Source organism: Taurulus bubalis (assembly GCF_910589615.1).
Source record: "Taurulus bubalis genome assembly, chromosome: 11".
NCBI lineage: Eukaryota > Metazoa > Chordata > Actinopteri > Perciformes > Cottidae > Taurulus > Taurulus bubalis.
In genome coordinates this window covers 13,012,975-13,025,294 of record NC_136599.1, presented here as the reverse complement: position 1 = coordinate 13,025,294, position 12,320 = coordinate 13,012,975, and the positions used below count along the sequence as shown (strand labels likewise).

The 12,320-nt window shown below is 39.4% G+C and overlaps 1 protein-coding gene across 1 annotated transcript in view; it reads left to right on the top strand.

The window, feature by feature from the left end:
* Window positions 1-12,320, top strand: part of cacna2d3a (calcium channel, voltage-dependent, alpha 2/delta subunit 3a) — a gene marked incomplete at both ends in the record, with an annotated part of 108,392 nt that overhangs the window by 34,510 nt on the left and 61,562 nt on the right. Inside the window, one exon of the mRNA XM_079225797.1 lies at window positions 11,916-12,078. Coding sequence (XP_079081923.1) covers window positions 11,916-12,078 — 163 coding nt within the window. The remainder of the gene's footprint in view (window positions 1-11,915; window positions 12,079-12,320) is intronic.

Sequence of the window (12,320 nt, the reverse complement as noted above, 5' to 3'; positions counted from 1 at the left end):
ATTGAGATCATTCATTGAGATTTGCTGCAGCTGTAGCGGTGTTTGATGTTAGATTTTTTGTTTCCTAACAGAGAGTTTGAGCTCATAAGAATCAGCAAGTGCTTCTGTTAAAGCAATTGTGCACAGAAAAGTAAGTAGAACATGTCCAACTATAGACCCTAATGCAACATATGTTACAGAAAAATATATTTTGAGAATGTGTGTGTTTTTTTCAATTGAAAAAAGTCTCTCTCTCTTTCTACTGTCTGACAATTGTGTCGGCTTCACCTGCACAATCACTCACAGCTGATTGCAACAAGTACATTCTGAGTCTGAACACCATTCTGGAACATGTATATCACCAACTGAAGCCAGGAGATCAGCCTCTAAAGAAAATGTGTGTGTGTGTGTGTGTGTGTGTGTGTGTGTGTGTGTGTGTGTGTGTGTGTGTGTGTGTGTGTGTGTGTGTGTGTGTGTGTGTATGTTTGTTTGTTTTGAGCAGATTTCCAGCTTTTGTTGGGCTGGGGAGAGTGTAGACTATCACCCACTCTCTCTAATGCCCAGACTCTCATTCAACTTAACGCACACTGGGTTGCTCAGTGAAAAGTAAATTGTGCGATTTGTCCTGTTGCAACTACCCATGCAAGTGGACTACATGAATATATATATTGTTCCCTGTCCATGAATTATACGGATGTGTGCTGTATAGTTTGATGCATCTTACTTGTGTGTGTGTGTGTGTGTGTGTGTGTGTGTGTGTGTGTGTGTGTGTGTGTGTGTGTGTATGTTGATGTTTTTGCATGTAAACAAAACTTCATAGATATGTACTTGTGTTTGTCATGTATGATACACCTTCTTGTGGACATGTGTTTTGGCATTTGTGGACATTTGTCTGTGTGTTTTCATATGCTGCTTGAGGGTCAGTAACATTGTGTGGGCTCCCAGTGGTGCTTTATGTCAGTAATTACTTGGCGGAGAAGATAAGATGAGCCCAGCGAAGTGAGTGTCTCTTTGTTTCAGCTTTAATGACACAGCTCCAGAGCTGATAATGGCTGATAGAGAGCCTATAATATGTAGGGTCTCACAATACCTAGGACAGAGTGGGAGGCAAATATCAAGCCAAAACATCTCCATACAAGATAATATATCAACATAACATACCTGTTTTTTGTATACAAAACATGTGGGATAAGAAAGTTGGAAGAGGGAGGGAAAGAGAAGAAGGACAACAACTAGCATGATAAGGACAAATACTTGTACCTGCCAGATGCTTGTTGGCATGGTGTGTAACCACAGTAATATAATTTAATCTAATCAGAGATTAATTTAATGGCAGATGCAGTCAGTGTATGATGCAGTGTTACTTCAGTACAGAGCTTAATTTCTAAACCAGGAAGACTCGCAATACAGAGTTTGTGGGTTGGGCACAGAGAGCAAAACAAGTCAGGGAACGTATTAAACCACAGAGCCCATTGCCCATAGGACCGGATAGTGCAGATGTTCATTAGCCACACTTATTTAAGCACACTACACAAATGCATACCTTTCTAACAGTGAATCCTTTGTAATAACATGACAAAAATATTCAGAAACCACTTGTCCTCATCATGAACTCATCATCACTTTTGTCTTTTTCATATTACTGTACTGGTCACACTACACATAACCCCTCAATCAATCATTGACAGCACATATTATTAAGAAAAACACATGTGCTTAGCTTTTACATTTTTACAAAACATCATCCTCCATCAAATCTGTCCTTCATTTTGGCCAACTGTGCAGCTGTTATCGCCACCCTGCTGATCCACTGAAACAAGTTTGGCTTGCTTAGGGTTTGACAGGTAAAGTTCTGCTGTTTTAAGCCATTAATGAGGGAAATCAATGGGAAATAAAAAAATGTTTGAACTCCTTGCTTCACATTTTCCAGAAAATGGATAGAAAGATCTCGATAGTCCTTGGCCAAATACATGTGGGAGGTTCTGCATCATGTTCCAACATCCACCACAAATGAATCCCTGCTTCACCAGCTCGGCCATCGTAGTTATAATAACTGATTGTCTTTGCTTGGCAATCGTTCAGCATCCATGTTAGTGTGCTCATGTAACCGTGTGTGTGTGTGTGTGTGTGTGTGTGTGTGTGTGTGTGTGTGTGTGTGTGTTGGTATCTAGCCTTAGTTAATTTGGGTTTTCAGCACCTTATGGTAAATTATGTCGCACCCATTAATTTTTCATTGCTAATTGTGTTTGAATTGCTTGAGCATAAAATTAAGCGTTTGAGCATTCTTTAGCTGCGATCACAAACTGCTTTGACTGTTTTTGGTGCTATTTACATGGCATGCATGAATATGAATATGCATGTACATTTTTGTGTGAGGGCTGGGTGTGTACACCTGTGTGTGTGTGTGTGTGTGTGTGTGTGTGTGTGTGTGTGTGTGTGTGTGTGTGTGTGTGTGTGTGTGTGTGTGTCTGTATCTGTACAGCTCTCATGGTGGCATTTCAAAAAGTGCCTTTTAATGCAGAACATGGTGAATAGATGGTAATTATCACCAGCTGTGCTAAAAATACCACATCCAAGCTGAAGGGTGAAACCTCCTCCATCACTATTCGGGGGTTTATTATAAAATGTTTGTGTGTTTTTTTGCTATTGGATACATATTTGGCTGGCAGCAGTTTGATAGGAATTTCCTTATCTATCCTTTCCAGAGCTCTTCTGCGTCCATGTAAAATTGGCACGGTAATCTTCTGCGATTTTCCTCCCTTGCTCTTTTACCCGCACTGCTCATGTAGTGTAAATAGGAAAGCCGAGAGCAGTCTCCCATGCCCTTTGCAGCCAATGAAATCCTTCCTTGGAGGTTGGAGACAAACAGCCAATTGCCAATGATGTTGACTGAAAATGTAGCCCCAGTCTGGCGTGAGCTTTGGGAGAGAACTGCTTAATCTCTCTCTCTCTCTCTCTCTCTCTCTCTCTCTCTCTCTCTCTCTCTCTCTCTCTCTCTCTCTTTTGTTCTCATACTCATATGTCTAGGGTATTACCATATAGTGTAGAGAGGAGGGCAAATGCTTGTTGATTTGCCAATTTGCTCTCCTTATTACTGGGGAAAAATATTTGACCTGAGTTTGTGGCTGCGTATCGAGGTATCCTCACTGTCCTGTGACATGCATGGCCGGTGATGTGAAGATGGGATTTTTAAGCAATTTATTCGAGAGTTGGCCTTCACTGTCCAATGTATATTGCACAAATACAACACCACATACTGGTCGTCAACTCCAGACACAAAGCATTTCAAGGTACCTTTGTGTATAATCTCAGAGAAAAAGGTTCAAAAAGGTTCCCTTCAAAGAGATAGGGTGCTACCTAGAAACATTGATGTTGACAAGCCTCCGGTATGCTTCCTTGAAAGAAAGAATCAGTTTCAGAAGAAATATATCTTTTATGAATCTGAGAGATAAAAAGAAACATATTCCCATATGCTGTCCCAATTTGCTTATCATTTTATTGCACCAATGCCTAGATACCGTAATTTGTATCAAGCAGCAAGAATCTGAACAAAATAAAACCAATAAGAAAGTGGTGGAAGGTGAAAAAAAACTATAATACATCTATATCTATTGGCTATCTTATTTGTAGATTGACTGACCTGCAGTAAACGCCAACTACAATACACTTCCAGAAAACTAGTGCTGACCAATAATTCGATTTTAATCTGGACATCAAATAGTTAGAAATAGTTATGAAGCAACCTGGTGCACAGAAAACAATCAGAGCTAACAGCATTTTATATATAACTTACAAAAGCTTTGGGAAGAAAACTGAAAGGTCAGGTAGGAGCAGGTAAGTTCTGCTATACATGACTTTTAGTCTCTCCTCACAATTCAGTGTTGAGTCGAGAGAGGCTCTGAAGAGTTAAGTACCAAGATATGAAATTCATTATGAATTCCCTCTGGACAGAGAACACTGGCTGCTTACACAGAGATGTGGAGGATGTTTCTTACCAACATACTTCTTAAGGTCATTTTCAACAATTTCTGTTTCTCAGTGTTTAAGTCATTAAGTATTAGTTACAATATCAAAAAGACCATTCTGCATTAATCAGAGTTCATACCACTGATAAAATGTTTTCCTTACTTCCTCACACTCTTCTGCAAATTTTTTGTAGGTACATAACAAGCATTGTAGCCTCGCTTGCTATATATATTCATGTATTACTGAAAGTGGGTGAACACAAAGTTTAAGATGCATGAATGATTTTAAGTACAGTATATGCACCCTTACTTGACCCTTCCTCCGAGTTATTTACTCAATCTTCCTTCTTGTTTACTCTCTGATTGCCTGTATCCGTGGCCGCTGGTTGTTTTCCAGTCACATTTCCACAGTCTGGGAGCGGTGTCTCCCTTTTTCCCGACCGTGAAGAAAGAGAGTAGGGAGGTGGAAGAGTTGAGTAGAGTCGTGGAGTCAAAGTGGAGATGAGAGTTAAAAGTGAACACCAGAGGGCGGAGCGTCACGGTCAACCCCACGCTTGTCACGCGGTCTCCTCTCTGCCTCGCTCTCTCTATCTTCCCCTTGAGGCTGTTGACTCACTGTGCAGCAAGAGTATTTATCAAAATCAACAGGAGTGTTTTTATTTGTTTGTGAGCGTGTGCATTTGGGTCACACACTGTATATGCATGACTAGGTGGTTATGGGATTTTTAGCTGAATAGGTGTTCATCTGTAAGGCAAATGGGACTCTTGCCCACTGCCCTTACGCTTGTAATGCTGAGCGTGTCATATTATTATGACTGCCGATCACAGTTTTGGCCTTTATAACTAAGGCCTTAGACGGGCATATAACAGTCACACAACAGACATAGATAACATATTCCATTCCTTTTATCTCAGGGCATTTGATTCATTGATTGCTGTCAGGAGGTAAAGAGAATTTCAACAAATGTAACAACATTATTTTCTAATATAAAATACCCAACCTCGGTTTGTTATAATTGCACATTGCCATTGTACACCAGCTTGAACTCAACAATAGCCACTCAACTCAATGATTGCAGGGAAATAGCAGTACTTAAAGTCAACATCAAGTGTTTGCCTCACTGTTTTACTTTCTTGCACAAGTCTCACTCAGGACTCACAAACACATTCTTACCAGTTTGTTGAAAACAGTGAAACGCATTTATAGAGGGACTGAAGCAGGCTTTTTGCATACTTCCTACTGAGGCTGTTTCAACGAGTTTTATTTACAATGTATTCAACATACACAAACATAAGATGTATTATTTCAAAAAAGCATCCAAAGTGCTTTACATAAAATAAATAATTAAAATGAATTTAAAAGAGAGTATTCAAGAAAACATACAAAAAGAGGTGGAAAGCCTGATCAAGATAAGAAAAGTTTTTAAAATACATTAAAAACCAAAGGAGATTGCATTAACTTTGTGAGTATCAGATTATTGAATTGCTTCATCTAAAAAAGTATTCAAGAAAACTTGTGTTACTAGTTAATTTGCCTTTTTTGATACTCCATTTAATGACTAAAATGTGCATTACTTACTTTATGCTCTCACTGAGTGATTTGTTTAGACACAAAAAATTATGTAAATGATGTAATATTGATGTAATTATAATATATGATCAGTTTTTGTATTGTGTTAATGCAGCAGTAACATTCTAATGTTAAAATGGTGACACTTTAAATCTATCCATCCTTTGGGCTTATGTTTTTGAAGTAGAACTGAAATATGCTCCACTGTTTACCTCCAGTAACCCATCCTCATCCTCTCCCTCTCTGTCTCTACCACACTGAGTGAGTGAGTGGGTGCTGATGGTACATGTGCGATCTCTCAGCGTACTGTAATGCACTGCAACGTTAAAGATCAGGTTGTTAACACCAGGATCAGGGACTGCATTAGTGGCACTGGGCACTCCTTCACTGAAATGCTGGAATGGCATAATTGACTTACTCAACACATACACCCACACTTGGATACACACACACACACACACACACACACACACACACACACACACACACACACACACACACACACACACACACAAAATGCCACACATTCTCTGCACAAAGCCTCAGGGGAGCACACACAGATGCTGACACACACACACACACACACACACACACACACACACACACACACACACACACACATACACACACGCACACATATACACGTCATGGTTTGCCCTTGCCACCATTCATACTCCCCCACTATTGAAACTCAAAAGCTGATGGGTGCAATTTTAATCAAAATTGACGGCCACATGCTGTGAATTTAAATACGTTTATTAGCAAACTCATTAACAGTTGTTTGTTTTAATTTTTTACTTGACTTGGTATTTTCTATACTTTTAACAGCTAATGCTGTTAAAAGTGGCGTTTCCTCTTGTCTTTGCCTTTTCTCTCGTTGTCTTTTCAGACACCTACGGTACTTTGGGTGAAGAGCCAGAATTTCTGCACATTCTAAATTGTTTCTCGGAGCCGAGTCATTATTATTCCGTCTTGGATCTTGCTATTATCAAACTTGGTTTTGTCTGTGTGTGTGTGTGTGTGTGTGTGTGTGTGTGTGTGTGTGTGTGTGTGTGTGTGTGTGTGTGTGTGTGTGTGTGTGTGCACAACACAGCAATGTACATGCATGTGTTTTTTTGTTGTTTCTCTTTCCATGTTTTTCCAAATTAACTTTGGAGCTATTTATACTGTCTGCATTTGAACAAAGAAAAAATCAACAGGAATTAAGGTTTATCTAATTTTCCTGTTCCATCCATCATCCAGACGGAGAGGAAAGATGGAGCAAAGCCAGCAAGATGGAGGAGACAAACACATAGAAAGGGTTGACTAAACAGAGACAACTTGGCAATTGCAACAATGGTCTCTCATATATAGAGCTGATCATAATCGAACCGTGCTAATGAGAGCTATGTGCATGAGAGGGCACATCCGTGTTGAATCCCTGTGTGAGACGGAGGGTGGTGAGGGGCTTGATGAGGATTGCATACAGCCAGTCAACAATGGCTAGAAGGAATCAGGCTGAGCCAAAAAAGGAAAAGGAATAGATCACATTGGGTGGGTGAGACAGAGGAAGTAAGAACAGGGACTAATAAGACAATGGCTGAAAGAGAACAGAGTGAAGACGCAATGGGGCCTTGTCTGCTGCAGGTGTAGTTGGCTCTGCCTCTGTTTACCTTGTGTGTGTGTGTGTCCGTGTCTTTGTCTCGTAGTCTGTGCTTACGGAAATCATTTTTAATCATCCTAATTTTCACTCACTAGGTTAAGGTCAAATTGAGTATAGTTATTCTGTTTCCAACCAGCAAATCTAACAACGTCTGACTCCATTTCGCTCATTACACTGTTTACAGGGAGATAATTTGTTCTTTTCAAAATTAGCCAAAGAAATGAAGAATGAATAAAATATTAAAAACAATTGAGCAATTACATAGGTAAGAAGTCCTAAAGGGAAGAGGTGGGAGAAGTAATCAGATCATTAACACAAGTAAACATTACAATACCACATTGTACTAGAAATACACTCTGTGAGTCCTGGATTCAAAATACTACTTATGTAAAAGTACATACTGGAAGTATTAGCATCAAAATATATTTAGAATGGTCAATGTGAGAAAAAATAAATAGTATATCATTGTAATTTAATTATTGATGTGTTAATGTGTACATCCCTTTAATGTTCCAGCAGGGCCAATTTCAGCAACTTTATAAACTGCTGAGTCGTTTAGTCTATAATAGCACATCATTGATTACTTGATATATATTTTGTATTAATTATCTGAATTTTGCAAAGTAGCTAGTGACTAATGCCAAAGGATTGTCGTGGTGTAAAAAGTAAAGTAGGTCTATTGGCCTCCAACGTGCATGTAGAGTAGAAGTACAAAGTACTTCAAATAAAGTACCAATACCTCAATATTTAAGTACAATATGCACTTAGTTACTTTTCACCACTGCTAAAGGGCACATTTTCCATTGAAAGTTCTGATTCTGTAAAATTTGCATCAATGTCATTTGTGTATTCATTGCATGTGTCTTTTGTGTGGATATCTTTGGACTGGAGAACATCAAACCGAGAGAGACCTTGAGATGTTGTGAACGTAATAATCAGGTGCAATTATGGCTGGCTCTGGACAGTGTGGCCCTCTTTGGCAGAGAATAAAGACACAGTTGCCAGCGGTAGGGAGGTCAGGTGCAGAGGAAGTTAAAGACCGAGGAATTGGACACATAAGCAATTCTCTGCATTGAGGAACAGTGCCAGAGCTTCCCACTGCCAGAAGGTCATCATTCCTGCAACCTCACCAGATTCTATGTCACGAGACACTCTCAGTTTTTTTTTATCACAGTTCAAGGTGCTTGCTTGATCTAATTAGAATATTCCAAAAATTGAACACAAACCTGGCATGTTATCCCCTTTAAAGTTGATATGGCAAACTTGTTAGCAAGCAGTTGCCTGTTTACCCTTTCAGATGATACAGAGCAATGTTACCATTCATTTGGGGTTGTGCTGCCAAATATAAGTCTAATACTCAGTCTCCTTTCAGCTCTGTTTTTGGTCTCCAGTAACTTTTCAGGGAAATATTTGTATCCTCAGGTGACAAATACTCCAATATGTTCACAAGCCAGTTGTTAAAAACGTCCTCTTGTGTTAGCTTTCTAGTACCATCTCTTGTGTTAACGGGTCGGTTTCGACCCATGTCTTAAATCAGCTGTAAAATACACTAAAACCATTTATCTATGATCCAATTTGTTTCTCATCTCTTGGTTACCTTGTTAGGCTTCGTTATAATAAAAATATTGTTTTAATTATAAAATGCTCTGGTTGAAATGATGACCTTTGTGTTGTTAGGATCGATTTGGACCCGGTTATAAAAATAAGATTTGCTTGATTGGTTGTAGATTTTTTTACCTTGCAAATCTATGTGTTCTGCTTTTTATTTTGTGTTTGTACTAAAGTTCTATTGCTGAATTCTATTAGCCTTTTTCTTGAAGTACATGGGTCGGAATTGACCCATAACACCATAGATGTTCCTATAGTTAATAATATTAAAATGAAAAAATAAATAAAACAAATGTATTCAAGAGATGTGTTCTAATACCCCTCAGTAATAGTCAGGTAACACAACAACCTTTTATTTATTTATATGATTCTCTTGAGGTTCATTTTGCCTTTTTTTTAATTAAAATCGAGGGGTATGCTGTTAAAGAAAAGGCCCAGAGTTCCACACCAAACATATTTAGTGAAACTAAATGTTTTGGTTTTATTTTGTTAAAATAGAGGTTCATGACAAAGTCAAAAAGCCTTGATGCAATAAACACATTTGATGTGGTTATTTCATGCATTTAAAACCTAAAATCTGTTGGTGCAGACCCTACAACAAGAGGAAGGTTAATTTTGTCTTTCTGTCGTTTGATGCTGGACAAGTAGCTTACAGTGGAGCCGTTTTCTCAAAACAACTTCCAAAACTACGCCTTGAGAGCAGTGAGAATGAACCAGAACAGTGAGGTTGCAGGCCAGAAAACTAGCTAAAAGAAGCTTTGATTCTCTGAGGAGAACTGCAGAGGTGTGCATCCCTATGAGCATACCCGTCTCACACACAAGTAGTGTCATGTGATCATGTGATCCATTGTTGGTATAAAAATGTGACTTTAAAGTAACCAGACATGTCACCCATACAGCGGTTTTTCCTTTTCTAGCCTCTTGGTGTCCTTTTCTGTCCTTTTCTTTTGTCCGGTCCTATCGTGTCCCATGGTTTCCTATTCTGTCTTTTTGCATTATCGTATTATATCCTATCCTATTGTATCATATCGTCCTTGTCTGTCTTATCTTCGCTCTTGTCTCCTGTCTTTGCCTCTTCTTTTTTCAATGACTTCTTCTCCTTCTATTCACTTTTAAATTGTGTAGTTAAAGAGAGATAGTAAGAGCTTTTTAAAATTATTGTCTTGCTTTTATATTGACGCTTTCTGCTCTGTAAATTGTATTTCATGGCTTTTTCGCTTTGTTACTATCCTGCCTGTTTGATTTATTGTAAAGCACTTTAACTTTCCCTTTGAATCTAAATCCTTACTAACTTACAAGAAGTTCCTCTGTCAGAGCTGACCTCTCAGATTATAACTAGACATTTTGAAGAATTATTACATTTCACTCTCACATCTAGGTTTGTGCATTGTTCTGTACTTCCTTAAACACACAAGGTTGAAGAAGTTCCCCAAATCAACACAGCAAAACACTTTTTGTCTTTGTCTATACCCAATCTGTTTTGTCACTCATGTCTAAGTCAGCTTTTGAAAGCATACTGTAAGATGAGAGGAGTAGAAAGTGGCAAGTGAAAGAAGAAGAAGAAGAAGAAGAAGAAGAAGAAGAAGAAGAAGAAGAAGAAGAAGAAGAAGAAGAAGAAGAAGAAGAAGAATGCAACATGCAACACTGTGCTCCCTCACCTTGAAGTGTCAGTGTTCCTCTTGATAAAAGGCTCATAAGCCTAATCAGGCCTGATTAATTACAATGATAGGCCCTGCTTTTGCGAGCCTATTTGATGGCTTTATCTGTGTTTTGCACCGGGCAGAGGCGATGATGGCGTTCCTCAGGAGGAGCTGGAAAGATTTAGCCCAAGTGAAGGTTACTGGTGCTAGAAAACTGAAAGTGGGGTGATGGGGAGGGTTACTTAGTATGTCATACCCTGGATAGAGTCCAGCAAAGTGACAACACAATATAATATGTCTGAAGGCTTGTGTCAGGATTTGCTGATGGAAAGATAAGGTATAGTGACTTATAAATGTGTGCTCTATCCTGTTTTCTATGCTCCAAAATCACCCTGTACTTGGACCTGCAGTATTGTCAGTCTCTCAAAAATGAAGTCCAGCGAGTGTCTGTCCCCTTCTGAATGACAATATTGAGACTTTGTGTTGGACTCTTGAGAATGCCAATTCATTTTCCTGCGAGGTCCTTTGCAAATCCTATTCTCTTGGTCATTACAAGATAAATCAATGTGGCCTTAAGCCATGTAATCACCACCATTCACCTGGACAATGGATGGAACCGCTGCTGCTGCCATTGCTACTGACAGTAAGAACAGTCAAATGTATTTTATTATGAGAAAGGTTGTTAATTTTTTATCCTAACCACCTACATAAGTGAAATTTCGTCGAAGATAATAATTATGTATTCATTATCATCCATCCATTCATTATCCGTAAGCGCTTTTCATTCTCAGAGCTGGAGCTGATCCCAGCGGACATTGGGCGAAGGCAGGGTACACCCTGGACATACTATTGCAGCAATGATACATAAGACAGACAACCGTTCACGCTCACATTCAAACCTACGGGCAATTTAAAGTGACCTAAGCTGCACGTCTTTGGACTCTGAGAGGAAGCTGGAGAACCCACACAAAACCCATGCTGACACAGAGAAGGGCAGTCTACCCGGGCCCCTCTTGCTGTGAGGCAACAGTGCTTGCGACTACACTCTAAAATGTCATCTTTTCTTTGCCCCTGTGTTGTACCTCAGACTTCAGAGCCTTTAGGATGCAGGGAGCCATGAGATCTATATTTATCATGCTCTATGATTTATTAATAGTCTCCACAGTATGCGCAGTACTAAAAATACAGTAGAGGCAGAGCACCATATGCAGCATCTGGCTAGGAAGGGAGTGTGCAAACTGAGGAGAGATCTGTCAACTCAGCAGCTTTCCGCTGTAACATCATGCACGTCTGGGATGATCCAGGGTTTCAGGTTACCTCTGTACGCAAACTACTCTCTGACTCAGCACTTGAGTGACCCACCCATTCTATGCAGTGATAACATGACTCAGCAAGTAGGACATATTGAATGTAAGATACATCATTCTGAATTAAATATTCAGTAAACTTCAGTATTTAGGTGTAAATTGTATCTGAAATTTCATAACCGTTTTCTCTCTTCTTATCACCAGTATGAATACTTCAATGCGGTGTTGATCAATGAGGTGGATGAGGAAGGGAACAGCGCAGAGCTGGGAGGAGAATTCATCCTGCAACCCAATGACCACTTTAACAACCTGTCAGTCAACCTCAGTCTCAGCGTGGTCCAGGTGCCCACCAACATGTACAACAAAGGTATGTTCATTACCTCCACTGTATGACAAAGGTGTCAAAAACACGTGTAACATCATTACCATAAAATATTGTGTACATCTTAGACTTTCAGGAACCTGTTTTTTTGCTGAATTTTTCAGCAATTAGCCAATAAGTTAGTGTACTGGTGCACGTGGATGGACGCCTGTGACTGGAGGAGGATTTGAGTTCATTAACTGTAACTCTTTGGATCATCCCTACCACACACTGACTTAATTAGCAGT